Source organism: Symsagittifera roscoffensis, chromosome 1, assembly GCF_963678635.1.
Source record: "Symsagittifera roscoffensis chromosome 1, txSymRosc1.1, whole genome shotgun sequence".
Classification (NCBI taxonomy): domain Eukaryota; kingdom Metazoa; phylum Xenacoelomorpha; order Acoela; family Convolutidae; genus Symsagittifera; species Symsagittifera roscoffensis.
This window is the reverse complement of record NC_087062.1, coordinates 81,414,521-81,439,273: the sequence shown is the minus strand read 5'-3', so window position 1 is coordinate 81,439,273 and position 24,753 is coordinate 81,414,521. Positions and strand designations below refer to the sequence as shown.

At 36.2% G+C, this 24,753-nt stretch overlaps 1 protein-coding gene across 1 annotated transcript in view; it reads right to left on the bottom strand.

The window, feature by feature from the left end:
• Positions 1 to 24,550, bottom strand: part of LOC134840215 (uncharacterized) — a 43,281-nt gene extending 18,731 nt beyond the window's left edge. The window contains exons 1-4 of the mRNA XM_063855942.1: positions 24,221 to 24,550; positions 4,214 to 4,440; positions 1,968 to 3,324; positions 194 to 308 (exon numbers count right to left, since the gene is read on the bottom strand). Coding sequence (XP_063712012.1) covers positions 194 to 308; positions 1,968 to 3,324; positions 4,214 to 4,301 — 1,560 coding nt within the window. The 5' untranslated portion in view covers positions 4,302 to 4,440; positions 24,221 to 24,550. The remainder of the gene's footprint in view (positions 1 to 193; positions 309 to 1,967; positions 3,325 to 4,213; positions 4,441 to 24,220) is intronic.
• Positions 24,551 to 24,753: the final 203 nt, after the last annotated feature.

The window sequence follows — 24,753 nt, the reverse complement described above, 5'->3', positions numbered from 1 at the left end:
AAAAGTTTGTCTGCCTACTGCCCTATCTGTTCACTAAGTTGTCTTTGTCTAAGTTCAATGCTTGAGACTCACAGCTGAAGATATTTTTTTTGAACAAAAAAAATTTGTTGCTCAAATTACGTCCGCACCTAAAAATGTCGGCACGCAAAAAAAATGACTTATACTATCTAAGAGGTCACTAATGAAAGTATACCTTGGTTTGCATGCGGTCTTCTCTCAGAACTGAGCAGTAGTGTCCGTTTCCGGCTGTGGCCAGACCCCGCACTAGTTCCACGTCCGCTTTCATCCCGATGCCAACTGAAAACACCCTGCAACAAAAGCGAAATGTTTGCTTCGGTGAAGTTTTTATTGCATTTTGTTATGAACCAGTTGCAATAATTGACATCGAATCAAACTGTTCACATAGAAATTAGGAAAGCTTGCCATGAAAAACAGAACACTGAATTTCCTGAAATTTGATGTGATTTATAAGCAGATCAAAACAGACAAACTCAAAAAAAACACTTTAAAAAAAACATTGAAGTCCACGTGCAGCCCGAACTAGAGTTTCATGGATCATAAATCGGTTCTATTGGACTTTCATTTCAAGTCTCCATAAAATTAAAAATAATTGCTTATTTATAATCAATTATAAATGGATTAAGATCTTAAGTTTTGTCAAATATAAAAATCAATTTTTATTGATTATTATCAATTATACTGGATTATAATATTTTTTTGAGTACATTATTATGAAAATTTTAAACGCATTTCAGTACTTTCAAAACTTATCTGTTGTTTTTGGCTTGATGCACGTCACATCAGATAGAACGAGTTCTCATAAATATTTTAGTTTCTCATTTTTTTGCTGATCTTTTTTAACTCTCCCTAATCCATTTTACATCCCTACATCCTTTTTGGCCCTTCAGCATATGAAACAACCCCACCCCCCCCCCCCCCCCCCAGTTACATCCCTCGGTCCCGCTACACCTCCTTGTTGACATCCCCGCCCATTTAAAATCATCCCCTTTTACACTCACTCCCCCGCCGTTTACGAAACTTTTCCACATTTACGGAGAGGCGCACGGTGGAGGGGGGGGGTTGGTTTGAGTAGTAATCACAGGGGCTGGGGTGAATGTAAGAGCGGTAATATAGTGGGTAAACGTGGGGTATAGATGACAACGGTAAACAGGGGCGGGTATTTGAACACGTGAACGGATAGGGGAGGGGGTAGGTTTAAACTCGCATTTTATATAAAAATGATTAGGTTCAGATTTCGAGTTGGCCGTATGTATAGTTGTTGGAAGTTGTGGAAAGTTTTGCAAAAAAAATTTGCAAAAAGTATAGTGAATTTAATCCATTATAGTCAAGTATAATGGATTTCAAATGAATGCTAATCATTTATAATGGATTTTAATGGATTGTGTTTTTACTAATCGATTATAATGACTATATAATTGTCTTCATGGTCTAAATAAGCAATAATAATGGATTTTAATGACAACATTCTACCATTATAATCATTTTATCCATGAAACTATGGTGTGGGCTCAAATAATCGAAATACAGTTAAAAGTTGAATTCAAGAAATGTTTAAAGCCACCATTTAAAAATATTGCTTTCATCACTTGAGCATTCTGATTTCGAGTATCAGCGTGATTTTTGTGTTTATGAGTTTCAAACGCTTTTTCTATTTCTCAAGATCAAACATTGTCCAATAAATTTTTAAAAAATTATCTCACGTCATCCAAAAAACCATAGTCGCGCCGACTTAGGGCCTGAAATCTCGCTGAAGCTAAAACAAGAATGGCGAACACACGGCGAAAGTAGAAAAAAAATGAAAAACTAGACTTTTTTTGGCTGATCAATTTAATGTTCCGAGCTTTCCGAATTACTATAACCAGAAATGAGGGGGGGGGGAGTGGTCGTCCCCCCTCCCCCTCGAAACGCTGCTAAGTGTGGGACTAGGGACGTGAGACAAGACGAACCTTGAGTTGTGCACATTATTTCTGATCAGCTCCAGTACTTGGTGGGTGTTGTTGACGGGACCATCTGTGAACACAATCACCTGTCTCACTACCCCCGATCTCGGATTAGAGGAGAAGATCCACTCGAGGGGAGCAAACAGGTCCAGACCTCCCATATCTGCACGCATGTTTTTGATCCAGCGACTGGCCTCGCAGACGTAGTCGGATATAAAGGGTTTACTGTGGTCAAAAATTCGTTTGAAAACCGAGCCATAACCGACAAAGTTAAACAGACAAGAGGATGGCAAAGACTTGAGGCAAATTGAAAGAGTTTCGCGTAAGTTCGCAATAGAAGCTCCGCTCATTGAGTTTGACCTGTTCACTACAAAAATATATTCGCACAGAAAAGTTTCGATATTTTTGACGTCGTAATGGGCAATTAGGCTGTCGAAGTCAGGCGTAAAGCTAATCATGCAAGATGGAACGTGCATGATGTCTTTGTGAAATGTGTGCTTCAAAACATCCGACGGGTTTTTGGGGAAGCGCCGTTCGCTCGGTTCGCGGCGACGCATTCGCTGTTCGAACCTAGTCATCGCCATAGACTCGTACTCGACTCGGCCGAGGTCTCCTGATTCGACAACCGAGTAAGCCTCGTTCGGCTGCGAGAGGTATATATTGATTTCCATGTCGCTCGAGTACTCGTGTCTACCATCTAGTGTAATTATACAATTCCGAGCGTCTGTCTCGTGTAAGTCGGCGTCAACTCGTATTTCGTGACTTGGGCTGAAAACTCCCGAAAGCAAACACGGCGAATTCACTTTCAGCGTGAACTCAAAAGTGTAGGGCATTAAGTTTTGTTCAGTTTTTTGTGCCAAGTTTGATAAATTGGGCACTTTTGTCAGACCGGTTGACGAATTCGACTCTTCACTTGGGTTTAGGAAAAATGACAGGGTGTTTTCGATATCCAAGGGCACTTGCATTTTGTGTCTGTGAATATAACGAGGCGTGCAAACCGAAGGAAGGTAAAACCGAATAGCTCCGTCGGCAGTGACGTCACATTGCGTCGCCAGTTCAAGTTTCAACTCGGCATCTCGGTTCGGCCCCAGACAACCGATGTTTCCCGTGAAGTACTGGTGATTCTGATGCTGGTCGACGATGAAGTCGCCCCGCTGCAGAACCGAGGCTTCACTAACCTCGTCACATTCGAAGAGATAGTCTGGCTCTAGTTTCTCGGCTAGGAACAGACTCAGTTCCGCGTGGCTACCCCCGACAGTCGCTTCGAAGTTGGTGAGTACGGAGTGCTCCCCCAGGAAGAGGACAAAGATACAATCTATGTTCTGAGTGCTCTCGTTCGAATACACCAAGCTTACATTTGTGCCTGCAATTTGAAAAAAAAACATTTACACCGGACGAACTTTGTTTTTGAAACTGCAACTATCGAGCATAATTGAGCATTATTGAGCATCGTTGAGCATCGAATTAGCTCATGTTTATAAAAAGTCAGAAAAGTACTCATTGGACATAGTTAACATCATGTCCCTCGTCTCCCAAAAAACAGCAAGATTAAGGTGAGGATGCTAATTTGGTTCTAAGTGAGAATTTTCTGCCAATCAGGATCGAGCATTTAACATGCAGCGCTTAAAATGGAGCGCAATTAATTCAGATTAAAATTTAATTTTAATCCAATTTAACTTCTGTGAAAAGATTGTAACTTGGTCTTTCTGAGGGGAGGGGATGGGGTTTAATTGATCCCACGTATTTTAAACTTGTATTTGGTAAACTAATAGAAAAAAGGGGTGTTTAGAAACTTTCAGAAGAAGAATAATTTTTATGTTAGAAAACGCCGGTGAAATAAATCTAGTCAACCTAGACCTTTAGGATAACCAATGAAACGCCTTTCAAAAAACTGAAGAAGCAATAAAAAGGCCGAAATATATCCAGTGTATTTTTAAAAAATAGAAGAAAGTTAAACTATTTTATATTTGAAACTTTATTCTTCACTAAGATTCCAGAAGAAAAATTTCGAGACATTCAAATAGTTTCAAGAAGTTCAATGATTACACTTTTTTAACGTACCATATTCAATTAGACTTTAAAGTTTTTGAAGCTGATTTTTTTTAAAGTATGTTTTATATAGACGAATTTCTCGATGCTTTTTAAAACCTATTTGAATATTTTGAAAGATTTTTTCTTCAACCTATTAGTTGAATGTTCAACCTATTAGTTGAATGTTTTGTGAAAACATGTCAGAATGATGATTGACTTACTCAATGAAAGCCCTTTCAGGGCAGACTTGGCCTCGACTGATTTGAGGGGCAGAGGCTTTCGCGTGTATCTATTGTAGAGTCCTGGCATCACATGTGACCTCTCAGATGATCCGCATATGATGATCGAAACTGGGAGTTTTAATTGTTTCTTCTTTATGAGTCATTGAATGAACTGCGAATCGGTATGTTGCTCTGAAGCAATCCAAACGGTTTCTTCATAGGGTAGCCTGAAAACTATTTGTTTTATATTTGCCAAACCGAAAGAATTAAGCAAATCTAAGAAGGCGCTTTGCAGCCTAATTAGTGAAAATAGTGAACATGAATTTGCATTTTTATGCAATTTTTCTATATCTTCTTTCTGTAATTGGTAAAAAAAATAAAGCTTATTTTACTGTTTAAAGAATATTTCTTGAGTGATGGGCGATTAGCGCAGTCAGAGTTCATGTTCAATTGCATGGCATGAAAACACACTCCATAAATGGGCTGAAAAAGAAGGCACATTGCGTCAAAAAGAATATTTGTTCAATTCCACCAACCCTCATTAAAGACATAAGCAAATGATAAAAAGTGTGTTAGTCACAATTTTGAAGAGCGTGATCTACCTTTTTAAATCCCGCTGTTTTCTCAGGCGAGCAAATTGGCTTTCTTATTTTTGGTTCTTAAGAAGTAATTGATCTTGGCTTCAAGTGGCCATTATGAAAAATTTGTCTTTGAAAGAGCATTTAAGATATTCACTGAAATTGAAGATAAGGCAAATTTTAGCACCGAATACTTTTCTAACTGTAAAAACCAATTAAAAAATAATTTTACATACTACTCATTTAGTCTAATTCCCTTGGGAAATGGAAGCTGTTTTTGAAAAAATTCTAGATAAAATAGTTCTTGTTTTTAATTCGCATATTTGCTGAAAAGTACGGAAAACTAAAAAGTAACATTGACAACAATGCACCAGTTGTAGTTCCGACTTTTTTCTCGAGACAAAGATTAATTTTAGTACCTTACGTTTTTGACAAAACTTTTTTGAACCGGGTGAAAAATTTTGCTGATTTGTAATGAAACTTTTGCTGGAAAGAGGGATAACTAAATGTAACATAGCGTGAAAACTAATCATTAGGATATATCTAGTTTTTTATCCAGGCAAGCATCATTTTTTCACCTATATTTTTTCGAAGGATATTTTTACACAATACTTTGATAAAAATTTATAAAGCTTCAAATTTTGTTCACTTGGAATTTGGGGATACCTAACTCGTGATATACTGGGTTCTACAAAGCAGAAGTGGTGAAACAAGCCGCCTCAGAATTGAATTGAGGCAAATAGTTTGGTTGTTTCAAAAAATGGCTACGTGCAAAATCTATCAAGTAAATTTTTTACATGAAATAGCGCGGAGAATGAAGAAAAAAAAGAACTATACTTTTTAAAAATGTTATTTTTTTCGGAACGTTTCATCAATTTTGTAACCAAATATTATTTTGGCAATTAAGCCATTCGATGGAAAAACTCATGAAACTCCTTCTCATGATGAGTTTCTTAACCCCTAATTTTTAATAAAACTGTTTGTATCATGGCGTAACCTTGAAAGCCTTGTATCTAGTTGAGCGAAATTGATGCAAATTGAAAAATAAATTGGAGCATGTTTAATAGATTTTGCGAACTTCTACTAGCACACACAAGATAAAAAAAATTGAACAATTTTCTAAGCCTTTTTCTATGCAAAAATTTCTACCAACTAGTATGCCTCACTTCACTTTGAAACGACTTGTGAGCTGGATTGTTTTGCAGCGCGTTTACAGAAACTTTGACTTTTATAAGGAACTACTAGCCCATGATTGATCGAATTAGACATATTCGAACCCTTCAATTAACTGACGATTAATCGCAGGTTTGTTATCTAATTTGTTAAGTTTGAAGCAACAAAAACTTTCAGGCGGTAAAAACAAATTCGTCAAAGAGTCAAAAATTTTCGGACTGTAAAAGCAAAATTTTCATGGGGAGAAAACTATGCAACGGCTGTTTTTCTACTCTTTGAAACGTATTATGGAATTTTAAGTTTACTTTGTTTTGTTTTGTTTTCGGGCAAGAGCTTTTTGTCTTTACAAGGAACTAGGTCTGAGACATCCTCACGCTCGCACAAAATGAGAGATTCAGATCAGAACCAAGAGTAACTGAAAACAAGTCTAAGGTCTCTAATAAGGCTAAAAAAGTAGAAAACATGAGTCGCATAAGTCTGGTTTATCTGCTTCCACTCGTCATACGTCAACTGTTCACATTATGTCGTCAAGTGAGAAACGGCATGAGTTAATTTTGGTAAAACGACGCCAGGAGGAGCTGGAAAGGCAGTATCAAGTATTTATTGGGCTTAAAGAGCAAGAGAATCGTCTTATGTTTGAATTAAAGTCAGCTGGATCTGAAGAAATTGGCTGCAAGTGATAAAAAGCAATTATTTAAAATGGAAGTGAAGCTTTCGAACTTGAGGATAACTCATCTGAGGTTAACGAGAATGCAGAGGAAAGTAACTCGACAAGAGTAATTCAGTCCATATCAAAAGTTTTATTCGATCGAACTAATGCTTGGGTAGACTCTGTTAGTTCACAGGCACCTCCTGACAGTGCTAGTGCGCTAGGTTTGCTGGACTTCACTCGTCTACCAATTTCGTCAGATCCGACAAATTCCACCAGCCTCGTTCATGCAATTAACCCAAGTAATGGTCATAATCATGGGCACACAGTATTGAGTGACCCTGGAATCTACAGTCATCAACATCGGGCTATGCCTCAATTTGGTAGTGCAAGCCTTTTGCCAATGCAAGCTTCTGTTCCACCTGTTTCCTTCTTAGTTAACAACATGCATCCCAGTACACACGTGTTTTCACCATCGTCTGGTGTTCCTTTACAGACCATGAATTCAAACATAACTAATGGTAGTTTGGCCAACTAGCAACGGGATTTACCACCTGTCTCAATGTTACCGGCACAACCCGGTTCTGATTTTGTTTCTTCGTCACCTGTATTTGCTGGTGGTGACTTCTCATTTTCTGGATTAAACCTAACGCCGGTTTTCCATTTGGCACCTCATTGCCATTCATCGCCAGTCCAGACGCAACGTATTCTCTTTGTACCGCATACGGTGTCATCTATTATCATCGATTAGTATTCAAGTGATGCAAACTTATGGCGATTGGCAGCTACAACTCCAATTGTCACGCCCGTTCAATTTTGTAATACTGGAAACATTTTTTCTAACGTGACAACTGTTGACCCACCGTGTAACACAGCCGTCCCGTATACTAGTGGTGAGACTGTGTATTTTATTTCTCCACCAGTTAATCCTCAACACGTTCCGCATTTTGTCAATAATGCTCATACTGGTTATCAGCCAGTCAACGAAGACTACGCACCCTTTTCTGCCAACCCGAACCACTTGGTGGCGGGAGGATACCACTTCCGATGTGGTGTTGCCCCAGTACACTTGCTATATACTCGGTGCACGGAATTCGCCTACATGAGCTGATTTAGCCTTGCGAAAAACAGAAAATTATAATGTTTTTATAATATACTTCGATTCGTCCGAGAACGTTACCTATGCAATCAAAATTAGCCGTGCTTTGATTTCGTTACTTAAATTGGGAGGATTCAATCTGACTAAATTTGATTTGTCAGTAATGCCGATGAAATTACTTTAATAATGAACCCCGAGGATTGCGAAACCCCGTCTTCGTTCATCAAAGAAATTTGTAACGGTGCCGAACAACCATCAGACGTCTTAGGTCTTAAACGGGACCATGTGAAAGACACATTGGCTGTTAGCAGAGGTGTGGATTGTCCTCTCTCGATAAGGCAATAACTTATCAAACCGTCTCGAGTTTCTTCTTTTTTCTGCGTTTGACCCTGTTGGGTTCGTAGCTCAATACACAGTTAATGCTCGTCTTTCACTTAAAGATTTTGGAAAATCAGTGGCCAAGGTTGAGATGACGAATTACTGGAAGACATCAGGATCAAGTTTTTCGAATGTCATTCTGTTTTCCCGCTGTTAGGGCAACTGACTATTTGCTGCTGTTATTTCTTAGAACCTGTCGGTTAAATTGAGCTTCACATGTTTGGTTATAGTTCACAGGACATTTTCTGTGCGGTTTTTTACATGCGCGAGACTCGAGTTTCAACAAAACTCAGATATTCTTCATCTTTGGTAAAGCTCGCTTCGCGCCGATGAAAGTGCAATCTATGCCTAAGCTAGACCTAAAAGCTGCTCTGCTTGCCACATGACTGAAAGATGATATAGTTAATCATCTTTAGGAGCGTTTACCGTTAATATTAATCATGTCTACGTGTGGACAGAAAGTACTACGGTTTTGCATTGACCAAACTCGAATGACAAATTATCTTTCATCGTCGCTATTCGAGTCGGCAAAATCCTCGAATCGAACACTATGGATGAGTGGCACCATGTTTTGAGCGTAGCGTCGACAATCCAACTGATACCGTTACCCTTGAGATTTCTTCGGAAGTCCTCAAGGATAGCAGCTGGGCTATTGGTCTAAGCATTCTCAGGACTGCTGATTGGCAGTTTATGCGCGACGAGCGTGTAATCAATAATTCCTTTGAAGGGTCCTTCTTGTGATGTCGATAATTGCTTGGAGACATCATCTTCCTTTGTCTCCGATGTCACATCCATCAAACATCTCGAACACGGCTTTAATTGGGAAAGGTTCAGTTTTTTTACGAGGTATAAAAGAGTTGTTGCGTTTATGTTGAGGATGCTGCCTTCACATGGTCATTTTTGCGGTAAGGTCCTACGGATCACAGAGCCCATTGAATTTGATATTGCAGAAAACAAACTAATCCATCTTGCTCAGGTGTAATCCTTCCCCGTGGAATTAAAAAATACACACTGCTAGCAAGAATAGTAGTAAAATTGCCACATACTGTCCTTTATTGGTCCCGCTGGTATCATTCGTTCCATCGGCTGGATTGTTCGCTTGGTGAATACCGAGTTTGATACTAAGCACTCAATTTTACTCGATGCCCGTCATGCCCTGTCGGCTCGGCATCCTCGGTCAAAAGCATTTTTATCAAGGTATAGACTATTTGCGCTCCGTTTTAAATATGAAGTATGCAATACTTGGGTGGCGTCGACTACTTCGGTCTATCGCAAATCAATGTTAAACATGCCGTAAAAGCAAGTATCATCCAACCAGTTATGTCCAAAATACCTGTCGAACGTCTCGGATATAAGCAACCACCCTTTAATCATACGGGTGTGGATTATTTTGTACCGCTTTATGTTCCGGTTTGCAGAAGCACTGAAAACAAATGGGGATTTTTGCACTTGCCTCACCACCAGGGCTGTACACTTTGAGATTGTACCATCTCTGGGCAATAGTTCTTGTGTCATGAGCATTGAACGGTTCATTGTGCGTCGTAGTACACCAAGCACAATCTGGTCGGATAACGGCACGAACTTCGTTGGCGCGGAAAAGGAATTAATTGCCTGCATCAAAATTTGGAACGGCATGGCTCCGACCATTTTTGTACACAAAAGGGTTGCTTGGAAATTTAACCCGCCAGGCGCATCCCATCACGGTGGCTCCTGGGAGCGCCTTGTCCGAAGCGTGAAGCGCGTGCTTTACGATATACTAGGCAGTAGGCGAGTTACTGAAGTGGTATTAGAAACAACACTCTGCTTAGTTGAGCAGGCCTTAAATTCGAGGCCAATCACTCCCGTTAGTACCGATTCACTTGAGTTAGAAGTGTTAACCCCAAACCACCCTTTGCAAGGACAACATGCCAGAAGATTTCCTTCGCTCTTACCTGGGGAACACTTCGACCACAAGAAAAGGTACGTGCGAGCGCAGTCGTACGCTAACGCTATTTGGCCTCGCTGGCTTCGCGAAAATGTTCCATTCTTGAATAAGCGTGTCAAGTGGCACTCTCAGTCTGACTTCACTCTTAAGGCAGGCGATCTGGTATGGTTGATTGAGCCCGATAGTCCGTGTGGATACAACCTTCTCGCCCGAATCGTTAAGCTACAATAAGGACAGGACGATTGTGCACGATCAGCCCTTGTTAAGACCGCAACGCGCGAACTCACTCGGCCGACCGTTAAGCTCGCTCCGTTTCTTACTTTTCAGGGGCGGAGGATGTTGCTACGCAAATGTAAGCTAGAGAGAATATAAATGCATAAAAGTAACTACAAATAAGCACAGTTGGCCGCCGCGTGGTCTAGACCAATCAAAGTCAAGCATAGCGGTAGACTATTCCGGGGTAAGGTTGAGTGTTAATATACTAAAAAAGGGGGTTACATCCTATTTTAACAGTTTTTTTTTGGTTCTAATTCGGTTCAGCCTTGATTCAAGCTGACCGTCAAAAAGAGCAATTTGTCTCGAGGACATTATTACCGGCTCGTGTGGCCGCGACGATTACCGGTTGTGTCGATTTGTACCGTTTTTTGGGCAGATCATTGCTGTCTTATGATGTTCTGTTCAACCGAAAACATGATAGTTTATAGATTTTCGGAGAGTTTGTTTGCCGATAAATGCTCTCATTAAATCAGGCTTTTTGAACCTTCATGTTTTCTGATTTACGGAGATTAGGCGTCAGCTTAATCCAGAGCTTAATTTGACTCAGAGCTTATTCCAAAAACTTGGTCAATTTATTTGGTCCTAATAAAACTTTGGTCCTAATTACCCGCAAACGATACTGGTTACTTTACAAAGGCTGTGGCTGGAAATATCAGCCTGAAAAAAATTCCTTTTCATTTAAAAACTTTATCGAAATGTTTTAAACTTCGAGTATCGAAAACTTTGCTCTGACCACTTTTTCATATTTTTCAATTTCTAGTAAAAATGCAAAGAATGCAAAAACAGGCGGGAGGGACATTTCACTGAACGTTGGGCGAGGGAGTGGAGTAAACGAGGGCGGTGAAAACCTGGGGGTGGTAATCCGGGAGAGGGGTTGTGAACGTGAAGGAAGAAGTGGAGGTTAAGGGCTAGGGCTCGAATGGCAATGTGATAATTGAGTAGGAGCAGTTTTTAAGAAGAAAAAGTAGAGAGTATATTTCATTATACTAGTCAAATTTAATGAAATGAAATGTATTATAATCACTTACATTGTTTCCTGTTAAATGTAACTGTCAGAAAATGAGTTGTTTTGACAGCTTTTTTGAAAAAAAAAAAGTGATGGAGTATGTTGTTCTCAGTGGCTTTTTTGACAGAGAAACTTTGTCTTTCTGAACAGTTTCTGACAAAATGCTTGCATATAACATGAAAGATTTTCCTTCTATGAAAAGCATATACTCCAGAACCCCTACCCCACACCGACCACATTAAGGATTTGAACCCCTTTGGACCCCTTTGATCGACCAACTTAATTTTTATAAAAGCGCCTTCGTTATCAACTATACTAATTTCGAGAGGACTCTCTGGACTTTTGAGAGTGGTGCGCGTGCTAAAATTTTGAGACGGTACACGCGGTAGAAATTTTTTGGTTAAAACTAAAAAAGGACAGAGAAACGCCATTTTTGGCTTGTTTTCTTAAAGCATGCCTGCGGCGCAGGAAATTTTGTCACAATAGAAATTCTATCAGGGATTGGGAAAGCTCGGAAAGTCAATTTGAGTGATATAAAAAAGTGTTTTGGAAAATATTTGAAAATTTCCGTCCTCTCGAGAAAGCTCTACGTCAGACTGAAATTTCCGGTTGGGAAAAAAATTTCCAACAATAATTATTCATTTTTTGAATTTTTATCATTTTTTCCAAACTATTTCGGACATGTTAGAAAGCAGTTGGACTATACTGAGTTGCCCTAAATCAAGCAGGGTTGTTGTTCCAATTTTGAAGAATCTGACGGAACTTTTGTCCTCAATAAAGAACGCGTAAGCGGCGAACTAATCCGACACTGATGTGATAGAGTAGCTGCAGCTGCAGCCACATTACATTAACCTTGAGGGAGTGACGATGTTAAGTATGTATGTATTTATATGTTTAGTACTATTTCAAGGTCAGTATCTGTCGACCTAATTCTGCACATAAAAAGAGCAGATTACCGTACTACGCTACGGAGCTCAGTTATCTAGAAATGAGCGTTAAAAAGAAAACATAAAATACGGTTTCAAGTGAATTAACAACTTTGAGATCTATCTTTTGTTATACTTACAAAGTCTGGACATCGAGGTATCACAGCTGAAATAACTCGAAATTAAATTGAAGCAAACTATTTGATCTAGTTGATCGGTTTCTTGTAGGTGAAATGTACGTGTTTGTACTAATTGCTCGGGGTTTTAGAAAAATAACAAAAAAACTTCATTTTTTCGAAATATTTTAGTATGCTTATTTTATCATCAATTTTACTCCAAACTAACTCATAATTGGAACTCGCAGTGCTACGCTCTGATAAGAGCAGTCTGCTTGCAATGGTTGCTTCATCGCAAAAAATATTTAAAAAATTTTTCTTTAATTATTTGAAATATATAACCTGTTTTCGATGTGAGCATCCATCTTTTTGAAAGAATTAACTGGTTGTACGAAAAAAATGATAAGACAAAAACAAAATTTATATGAAAATTGCTTTCAGTTTTAATTAGTTTTTCAAATAAATTGGTAAACAAATTGAGAAGTAAAGCAAGTGTAGTCTTGTCTCTATTTTGTTATTACTTTTTTGGACCGGAGGTTGTATTCGTCTCTGATTTACTACTTGTATGAAACTGTAAAATTAGCGTTGGGAATAGGGACAGAGCAAATGAACAAATAGATGGAAAATGTGAAAACAAAAAGAGTATTGAACTTTTACATTTCCTGGAGTCCTGTTGCGAAATAGAATGAAGTCGGGCTTTGATTTGACCCAAGGCACAGCAAGCGAACGGAACTCTTTGCCCATTTTCTCGCCAATTTCAGGCCTTTTTTTAAATTTCCAGCCAGGCTAGGCTTCTGCATCTGTATCGAATATAAAAAAGCAAACTAATATAGAAAAACATTTAATTTAGAACTAGTTTAGATAGACGAGAAACCACAAGAAGAAGATTAAAAAGGACATTAAACAACAACAAAAAAAAACGAAACAAACAGTCTTTTGGGGTATTCTGTGAAGATTCTGTGAAGATAAAGCAGAGGTGGATCAAGTTTCAATATTATTATTTTTGAAACGAGTCAAACTCCATCAAAAGCTATTTTGCTGTTTGAAAGTTAAGATGTTATGACGCATACAACAAGATGCTGCTCAACGCACTTAAGAGAGCATTTAAATGGTTTCAGTTTTTGGCGTAGACAACCGTAAGTGACTGAAGCGAAACAAATGATCCCTTCTGATGCGAAACTGAAATACGCACCATTTATCATTGGTGCAAACGTAGACCAAACAACTCATACGTCAGAGTTTGAAATTTTTGCAAAACTTCGACGCACTTTTTTCAATGATTAAACAAAAAATTATTTTTACCTTATCAAAAGTTTTGACCAGAAACGAAACGAAGATCTTTCGCCGCTCGCTCCTTACAAAATATGATAACGCGGAAATCTAATTAGAGAAATTTTAAAGTTAGTCCGCAACAAGTGGATATGGTTAAAAAGTGCCACAGAGGACCCCCGAAACCCAAAGATACCGAGTTACAGAGCCTCTGAAAAAAATGCTGAGCTTAATTTTCTCTGGCAAATCAGGTTCTCAACATTGTTTGAGCAAACCTCGGAAAAACTTGGTCAACCTAAAAAAATATTTGGTCAACTAGGAAAATTTTTAGAAAATTGTGTTAAAAAATAGGCTCCTTTCACGAAAAAATTCCAAGTTTGCCTCTGATCACAACAACGTTTTAAGCCTAAAAACGCGTTTCTTTTACAAATTTGCCTTGAAATTCTAACTTCCATATAAGATGTCTCATGTACTTTTTAACAAAATGAATTGTGCAAGTCTCGCAAGAACTTTTTTTCAGATGTTTAAATCCTCTGCAAAGAGCTTTTATCTATTGTAGCCCCCCCCCCCCCCCTCAGTCTTGAAACAAAAAAAAACACAAAAAAATATACGTTTGAAGTTTTATACTCTTAGGGAGAATATATGTGCTGGGGCGTTTTAATAGAAAAAAAACATATATGGGTTTAATTTTGAGCTCAAGACGTAAGTATATTTTAGATGGTATAAAAATTTCCACCAAGAACTTGAAGCTAAAATTGCGATATGTTTCTGGGTTAACACAGCGCACCGAGCCCAAAAGATCCGTCACTTGCTTCGAACAAAGGGTATTATAATTTGCTTTGAAACAATTTAAAAACAAGAAATTGAGGAAAAAAAACAATGTTGTGATTTGTGAAGAATACTTGCAACAGCTTGTTTTGAAGAAACTGACGGAATAAATATGTTTTGGGTAGTTTTTTCTTTCAAATGATATTCAGCGATGAAAATAAAAGTTTTCGAAAAAAATTATACCCCAAAAAATATATCGACACTTTGCGTCCAAATTCGAAAATCGAAATTTACACTAGTTTCGATTAGCGTAAGATCAAAAAATAAATTAAAAAATAATGGCCAAAAATTGTTGACTCAGCGTTTGCTTCTCCAAAAACAACGGCTGTTCAAATTTTTTTTCGAACGATTTTGTGCGATAAATGCGTACGATTTGTCAGCAAAAACTAGATTTCTCACATTTCAAGATTGGTTGTTGATCTAAATTCCAACAAAAAACTAACGGTTTTGAAACAAACTCTTTTTAGTCTTTTATGACTTTATAAATAAAAACTTTTTGTCTTCGATGAATAGAACAATGGAAACACTCACTGTTCAGCTTTCTTTGCAAAACGCGAGTAGTATCTAGAAATTAAATATTTGCGCAACAAATTTATTTTATTAGTAAAAAATAAGCTTTCTCAAAAAAATGAGAGAAATTTGAGCAGGCTTAGTTTTAATCAAATTTTATATTCAATGAGCAACTATTTTGAACGTTCACGTTTCGCTATCAAATAGCAAGGAAAAGAAGATAAGTTTTTTTGATCTTTGAAGAACCTAATAATTTTGATAGATGCAACCTTTTGATGAAACACTTATTTACTTTTTTTCCTGAGACATCTGAAAACGAACCTGGCGGTCTATCTTCAGGCAGGAACTTAGATATAATCACAAAAAAAAGCCAAAAACGCTGGAAACGATTTAGATTTTAAAAAGCAGTACAAGAAAGTTTAACTTGAGGAACAAGCTTTTTTATTCGAAAAACATAAACATATCTATGATTCAAAATTGCAAGTTAGTTGAGGTGATTTTATGAGGGCAAGCTTACCTTAATTTGGAGTCGGCCAATGGTATTAGTGTTGTTGTTTTGCAATATTACTTTACTACAAAGGCAGCAAAGAAACATCAGGTGATGATTTTGCTGCTTCAAAACAACAACAACAGACCAGCAACTTTTATGACGCTAAACTCTAGTCAATAAACTCGATCAATTCTGGTCGCTACATCGCAAAAGACTGGTTTATGGATCAAAATTCTATAAATTATTCAAAGTCCCACGTGCATCGCTTTTCCCTGCTAAACGAGCTTTTTTGTTCCGAGGAAAAACGTACCTTCAATTAAGTGCCTCAACAAAAAAACAACAGGGGAATTTTCAAACAACATACCTGCAAGATGCGAAATGCAATGAACAAGTGCGTGTCATCAAAGTAAAGGCAATTTCAGGTCAATGGAATAAACACGCATTCATCCCAAAATTGACATACGTAGTTTTTTGTACTAAAAACTAATAGAGGAGACTCCAAAAAAGCGACTAGCAAATTAAAAGTAAGTCAATTTGCTTAGTTTTATCACACTTACCGCGTTGAAAGCATTTCTGACTGATAAAAAAACTACACCACTGAAACAAAATGAAGGAAATGTTTTGCTAATCAACATCTATCAAATGTACACTTTCATAAGCGAATCTTATCAATTTGGTTAATTGAGGAAATTATGTATATATAAAGAAATTTAACAAATTTTTTTAAGTTAAACAATAACCAGGTGACACGTTGTCCTTGTTGAAGTTTCTGAATAATGTGTCATTTTTAGTAAAAAAAAAACAAACTAAGAAATTATAACTATTTTCCTAAGTAATCATTTTCTCAATTCGCTCGATAAATAAGTGATTCAGATATAAAATTTTGATACTTGGAAAAATTAGTTAGGCTGTAAAAGAGCTCAGGGGCAGTACAACAGTGCCGAAGTACAACAGCGCCGGAAAATGAAAAAAAGTCCAACAGTGCCGAAAAAGGATGATTTTCGGCACTGTTGAATAACCTTTTTTCGACACTTGTGCTGCCATTAGAAAGTCGTTCAATAGCGCCGAAGTACAACTGTGCCTAAAAATACATTGTTGCTCTACAGAGACAAAAATCCCCAAATTTTTTCACAGTTGAGCCTTTATTTTCGCTTTCGACATGGTTGTACTTCGGCACAGTTGAACGCCCCTTTTGCCTCCATTGGGGGTTTGAAATGGAAACCTTGAAAATCTCTTGCAAGCGAATGGAAACCTTGGAAAAACTTTGCAAGATTTGCATTGTTCTGAACCGCAACTCTAAAAGCAAATTTTAGATTTTATATTTTCCTGATATGCAGTTTAAATGCAAATCTCCAATTTCTTGTGAGGCTTTTTTACTCCCTTAATTAGACTACTCAGCGATAAAACTTTTGTGTGTTCAGATGAGACCAAAGGTTAGACGAGTTATCTACATGGAAAAGGACCAACTTAGATTAGCGGATTTAGGGAGGGGGACGCCGGGGGGAGGGGGGGGGGGGGGGGCGGATGCTCTTCTCCCTCTGGAAATCGACCCCCTGTTTTTGTACTATCAATTTTTAATTGACTGACCCTAAATTTTGGTGCTTCGTTGCGTATACTAATTCTAAGGGGGAGAGAGCGCCGAAAAAATTGGTCACATTTTTCCAAACAGTGGCTAAAGACCATTTTTTGGCCTGTTTTTTTTTCTCAAATTTGCTGGAGCGAAGAAAATTGCGTCAAAATAGGATAGGGTCTTTAAAGTGATTTAGCAAAGCTCAGAAAATCAATTTGGTCAACCTAAAAAAAACGAAAAGGTGTTCAAAATGTTTTTGATAACGCACCTCCCCCCCCCCCCCCCCTCCCTCCCTCGAGATAATCCTAAGTCCGCCCCTGCCATTATACAAGCTGTTCAGCTCTACAAAAAAAGCTGGTGTTGTGACCCTGTTGAAGATCTAGATGCATTTTTTGGTATATTTTCTGTACTGGATAATAGTAACGTTGCCTCACCCTCAAGCAACGAGCTCGGATCTTGTTTTTTTTTGAAATAGAACCCTTAATCTTATTTTGGCTCAATCGAAAATCTAAACAAAATTTTCAAAAATCATTGCAATACTTCTATAAGCTTTGATTTCCATGCTCTCGTGAATATTGGCTCAGTATCCCTCGTTTTAATCGATATCTTCTTGAGCAAACTTTGGTGAAAGAATGCGACGTGTTTTTACAACGCAAGGTTTCTTTAAAGAAACGGTTGCATGACTTGCAATTGAATATACTAAAAGCAATTTATTGAAATTTTTAAGACAACAAAACTCTAAGCACCGCAAATCTAAAGGCAAAAGTCAATGCTGAAAAAATCAATATTAAAAATGACAAACACCTAGCTATCCTTAAAGCTTATACTCAAGTTGTTTCATGTTTATTTATATCTTTACACACTCATTTATAACACGATAAATAGTGACTAACAAAAACAGTTCTATCAGTTTCCTTTTAGCGTTGTTTTTTTTGAAAGGTAATTTTTTGCAGAAAGCTTTTTCAAAAGAAAAGCCAAGAAAATCAAAAAGAATTTCATCGATAAAAATAGATTTTTTTGTCAGTGATTTTTTAGCTGCACTGATTTTGAGAAAATGATATTATCTCAATGGTACTTTCTTTGAATTAAGTTTAGCTAGCTATAATTTGAAAAACACGATTTACAAAAAGCAAAGAACCATCCATGAAGTTCGTTCGTAATTAAAAATCAGTAGAAATTGTTAATGTTCCTTCTCAGCAGTTTTTTCTTACATCAAAAGGAATTGGAGTATGGAAAATTCTAATAATAATTGTCTATTATGTGTGTTTTTTGCTAAGAAAGTCACTTCAATTTGGTTTAGCTGACTGAAAAAAGATGTTTTAAGGAAGGTTTTGGTATATACTTAGTCACTAAAGCGAATACTAACAAATCAAAACGTTAATTAGAAACTGGTTAGAAAACTGATCAAATCCAATTTTAAGTTACCCAATTAACACTTTTTAAATTTGCTAAATCTATGTTAGATTTTGATTGTTTAAGCGATTATGTTAAAAAATGATTTAACACTTTTTAGCCTATTTCATGGTCTCTTTCTTAAAATCTGAAAATGGTAAAGCAACGCGAGAAGAGAGACAAAAAACGGTCTAGTGTTCGTTTTTTTAATGGATGGAAATTTCAAAAAGACTTCGTATAAGAGCCAAAAGTTGACTGAAAAAAAAAACTGCCAAAGCATAAGTATTGCGAGCTTCCTTCGAAAGTCGGGACAACTATTGCTTTTTTCCGACTTTCGAAGAAAGTGACGCACTAACTGTGCTCGGGTGATTTTTTTCTCCCGGCAAACTTTGACTTTTTAATTAGGAGTTTTTGACCAATTTTTTTATCATTCAAAAAATATTGTTACCCTGAGCTCAAAGATATTTTACCTGTTATCAACTTTTGCGAAAATATATGGCTAATAACGCGTAGGCAGATATTTATTCCGGCTTCAAACTTTTTCCAAGTTGAATTGAGACATACTATTTGATCTATTTATTACTTTGTTGTATGCGAACTAGACCAGTTTGTACTAACATAGCGTGTGGGGCAATAGTTTTTGAAGAAAATCTCTACGAAAAAAAAAACAGTTTTTTTCCATTGGTTTTTTTGAATATTTTATCAAGTTTTTTAAGCTAACACTAATGTATTACACTTGAGAGGCAGTTGGATCATATAGAGAAACTTTCGCCAAATTGATTAGAAAACTGATCAAATACAGTTCTTATATGTAATTACTGATCCAAATGATAAACCAAAAAAGACTAAAACAGAAAAAAAAAATAAACATGAAACACCAAAAAAAACAAAAACTTTATCAAGACAATTCGTATCCGGACAATAAATTCGACTGCAATTTATTTAGTTATAAGTGTAAGTGGTAGTGTTTGTTTTTTGAAAAATGAAAGAAACCTTCAAAAAAAGTAAAAAAAAAGACAGTTTTTTAGATTTTTTTAAAAGCATCCCAACCCACGATATGTTAAGTACAAAGTGAAAAAACTTGCATATTAAAAAGCTTTAATAGAACAGATAGCTGACTTCAATTCAATTTGGAATTTTTCAAGGACGGATTAAATTTCCGCTTACGCGTTATCAGCACTAATTAACGCCCATTGTATATTCAAATTGGCCAAATTGGGAAATTTTGATTACAAAAACTATTAGTAAAAACCATTCCAGGTTAAATATGTTTTTAAATTTGGGCTCAAATGGCAGGATCAAATTGAATGAAAAAGAAAAATACCTTCAGAAAACTGTTGGTTAAAACCAGCCCGAGCACAAACATTCCGTCAATTTCTTTGGAAAACGGAATAACAACCAGAAAAAAAAACCAGAATGAGCAGGAATAACCACAATTACAACACCACAAAAGCAGCTAGTTTTTTCTATTCACTTAGATTGTTTCTCCTATGTGTCATTTCAATGATTAAAGAAATGCAACAAGACTGTTCGAATATCAGGGCGAAGCCCTGAATGTTCCGACTGCAGTTTGACAGTTTGAGGCATATTAAAAAGATTTCTGATTGAATCACTGACAAAATGATCAAAAAACTTTGTTTTCCATTTCATCCCCACACGCTCTGCAAAGCGCTAGGGTGTGCTTAGTATCTCGTATTTTTAAAAGAACTACATTGGTGGCCTCAATTTAATTTGGAACACATAATTTGCCGCGTTCACGTTTTTTAAGAACGCAACATATCGCATGCTTATTATCCCAAATCGGCCAAATTAGTAGTTTTCAAACCTTTATAATGTTACAAAAATATCACAGTTAAAAAATTTTTTCAAAATCGAACTGTAAGCAACATTATCTTTTAGATGGTTTCAAAAATTGTCACAAACGCTCAGTATAAAATCGAAAATTCATTTAAGAGAAAAGAACCACCAAAAGCATAAATATTGCGCACTTTCTTCGAAAATCGGGAGAATTATTGCTTTTGTTCCGAACTTCTAAGAAAGTGACGAACTATTTGTTCTTGAATGATTTTTTTTTCTCATCATTTATCGACTTTAAAATTATGAAGTTTTGAACGATTTTTTTAGTGTTGCATTGAACTCAAATTAAGAAAGATATTGCAAAAACAATCATTTTTTTTGCAAAATTATGTGGTTTGAAATTTGCTAATTTGACGATTTGGCCACTTTCGGACAACTAACGCGTATGATTCTTTTATGCTAATAACGCGTAAGCAGATATTCATTCCGTCCTAGAATTCGTTACAAATTGAATTGAGGCCTGCTATTTGGCCTAGTTAAAAATCTTACATAGTGTATGGGGTGATAGTCAACTCAATCGCATTGAATACTTAAAACTAACTCATTGTTCTGACTTTCAAAAAAACGGAATATTTATGCTCGGTGTGGTTTTTTACTCAGTCAATTTGAGGCGATCGAAATAATATTTTTAAACAAAAATAGTTTATGCCCCATTGAAGATATTGACTCCGATCAGCTTTTACAAAGTTTTGGGAGTTTAAAAATTACCAATTTGGCCATGCTCTTGACTATTTTATACGCGTTTTGAAGATTTAATCCAAAAAGCTAAGCTAATCGGTCGTATTTATTTCGTAACCTGAACTTTCACACTTGATCTTTGATATTGATAGTTTTTCAATATTCTTTTTTCCCAAAAGCTAATAGATTTTGATAAAAGGGCAGTCGGAAAACTTAGTTTTGCCTTGACATACGAGCCTTCTTGTTTTTTTTTAATGCTGAATAGCAGTTAAGAGTAAAAAAATGACTACTAAAATTTGATGTAAAAATATAATTAATTTTTTTTTGATGTTTTGTTTCTCATTTTATGCTAAATTGATCAATAACAGGCAGGGATAAACTTAGACAGGGGGCTAATCAACTTACTGGCCTGCCAAATTATCTTTATCCTTTTTTTCATATTTTTATGACATCCATTTTTGGTCTAGCATTCCTAAAACAGGTTTTTTTTGTAGACTTGGGACAGTTAAGAAAATCAATTAAAAATCGTCCTCAAAATTTCGTCCAAAAGGTCGAGAAATTCTAAAATCCTGTTACCGGTTGAAATTATTGAATTTGCAGCTGATAGTTTCCTCATATCTGCAATTAAGCTGCTCGACAATTGAAATAATAAAATATTTGCTTTAACTTCAAAAAATAGTCTCAAAAATTATTGGATTCAGTCAAAAAATCAAAATGTGATTTCAAATATCAAAGTTATGCTTCATTTTTAAATTGCTGTAATCAGTAACAATCCAGAAAAAATATATATTTTTTTCCATACACTCCATGTATGAATGTTTCTGATAACCTATTTTCTTGTATGGAATTGTATGACAAAAATTTTTCGTGCATGAAGGTCAACCCGGGATATTAGAGCTTAAGTAGGTGCTAATCCGACAGAACACGTGACATTGAGAGTTGAGATGTGCAAAAAATAATTTAAAAAACTGCATAAAAAATTCACATTCATAAACATTAAAAAAGGGGTTTATACACGAGTGAAATGGGCAAAACGCAGACTTTTTAGTGTTTCGCCGAAAGAAGTTGATGCTCCCCATGGATGAGAAAAATATGCGCTAATTGTTTTTTTTTTTGGATTGCGGTAATTTTGTTGCACTATCGAGCGAAGATTTAGCTCATTCACCAGCGCAAAGTTCCAGAACTCCTTGAAAAATTATCATCAGTAGTAGAACAAGTGGGAAAACAGAGGTTGATTTAAAGCCTATCACAATCAAACGTTCGTTTGGATTATATCAGGACTGAATTGAGAGTTGATATGTGGATATAACAAGGGAAAATTTGCGAAACATGAGCGCAATTACATGTAATACTGGTCATCTGATTATTGTTCCGTTTTATGAAAAAGTTTTGACGAAAATTTTGTTCTCGAGGTGGTTTTTTTTCCAAAATTTTTTGTCTCAATAACACAATTTTTGACTCTTTTATTAATTCTTTTTGAAAACAAGGCTCAAAAACAGGGACGGTATTAAGGGTGGCGGCGGGGAGTTGGGCGACCCTCTCCACAGGGATTCGACCCCCTCATACACCGAAGAAACCCCTTTGGTAATAATTTATGACATCCAATTTAAGCCGAGCAACCCTAATTTTTATCAAAAGGCACCTTGGGTGCCAATAAACTCAAATTTTGAAGACACGCAATGTTTTGGTCAAAATTTTCTAAAAAGTGCAAAAAAAACGTTATTTTTGACCAGTTTTTTTTTAATTTGCATACGGCGCTAAATTTTTGGTCAGGATAGGGGCTTTGTACTGTTCTGGGAGCGTTCGGAAAATCAATGTGGTCGACCAAAAAAAAGATCGACAAAATTTTCGAAAAGTTTTTGAAAATCTGCAAATTATTTTAAAATCAATTCCAACACGGCAGTTAGTCCAAACAAACCTTTCAAGATGAGAAATTGGTCATGTTGAATTTGACACTCAATCTGGCAGGTTTGCAGGGTTTAACAAAAACAGTTTTAAAATTAAAAAAAGAATAAAAGTTTATTTTCCAAAATGTTTGTACTTTTATCCCAAACTTACTTCAGAAAGGATAGCACTCCAAACATTCATGGCTGCGATCTGATTTGAGCAAATAGCAATCTTTCCTTCATCTAATTATTACGCTTGTTTGGAAACCACAAACTGCACTCGATTTTTCGATCAAAGTAACAAAAACAATTTTTTTCAAAATAAATTTACATAGAAAAAACCAATTTTTAAAAAAAAAAAGTAGAAAGGTGGAATAATAAGAATTGAGTCATAATGATGGATAAAAATCATGAAGAAAACAAAATAAGTTGAGCTTTTCTATAAAGACGATCTTTTGCGTACGAAATGGCCTGACAACTTTTCTATTCTCCTAAAAAAATTAAAAACCAATATATTGTTTAAGAAATCGAAACTAACCTGCTCAAAACAATCGCTTGAAATAGACGCAATTGTTTTTCTTGTTTTCCTAATGATGAGTTATTTTCCAAGGTCCTGTAACACTCCTTCGCAGATGATATTTCATTTAATGCGTAAATTTTTTTCTTTGCACTTGTAACAAGAGATCTTGTAAGTTCTTTCGAAATTCTTACATCTTGCACGATAGTTTTTAGCTGAGATAGTTTATCATAGTAATGATATACAGCTAAATGAAAAAATTTAATTCACATTTTTTCATAACCAGAGCTTTTGCTACTTTTATAAAATTTTTGTGCTTTCAGAGCAGAAGTTGTGGTTCTAGAAAACCAAAAAATTCAATCTCGCATTCCTTAGAAAATTTTTCAGCTTCTTCTTTTGTCACAAATTAAAACTTAATAAGCAATAACCAGTAAGAAGTGAGTCTGTTGTGTTAATATTTTTCTTAGCTACTTATTTGAGCTACTTTTGTCCAGAATTTCGATGAGTTATTTCTCATCGGATAGTAGTAAAAGTGCTTGGTACAATTCCGGCATCTTTTTTAAAATTGACGCGAAAAAGCCTCTTAACTTCTGGTAATTCAAATCGGTTGAGTTCGCTGAACTACCACAAAAGTAGTTGTTCCGAATAAAGAGTACATATGCGACCAAAATTCAATAAAGCTTTAAATAAGATAAGAGAAAGCTTTGAAAGAGAATAGAGTTGCTTCCAAAATTACAACCCAAAATTTTGAAATAATCTTAGAAAGATCTTTTAATATCGTTCAATTTGTCGAATATGTGTTCAGTCGGCTACTTATGACTCTGCAATTTTGTTAGTTTTGGAGTGTGCAATTAATTATACCTTAACATTATCATTTTTGCTTACCTTTATTTTTGATTCGAATCAAATTGGCAATTGATTTGACAGTGACAAAGCGAAGCTGATGATTAGCAAGGTAAGATGGTATAAAAAACATCTTGTTATGACGCAGGAGAAATAATAGACATGATAGTAAGTGAAAAAGAGAGTATGTGGTTGAAGAAAAATTTAAGAGAGGTGATATGAAATATTTATTTGTTTTGATTGATTAATAATTCATCTGCAAGCCTCTTCTGAGCATAGTATGGTCATTGACTACTAGGATACAGACAAGCTTGGGCTTAAATGGAGGCGAAGAACTATAATGGAAGGAAAAAATATGGAATTAGAGCGAAAACAAAGTACAAAAAACGAGCGAACAGAAATTAAGAGAAAAAGAAAGCAGAGAAAACCGAGAAAGAGAGAGAGAGAGAGAGAGGATGAAAAATCAGAGGTGAAAAAGAAGGCTGAAATCTGAGTGGAAATATGGAAGCCATACAATACTTATTCCAATACCTCTCTCTCTCTCCTCTCTCATTCAGCGCGCCACCCTACTCCAA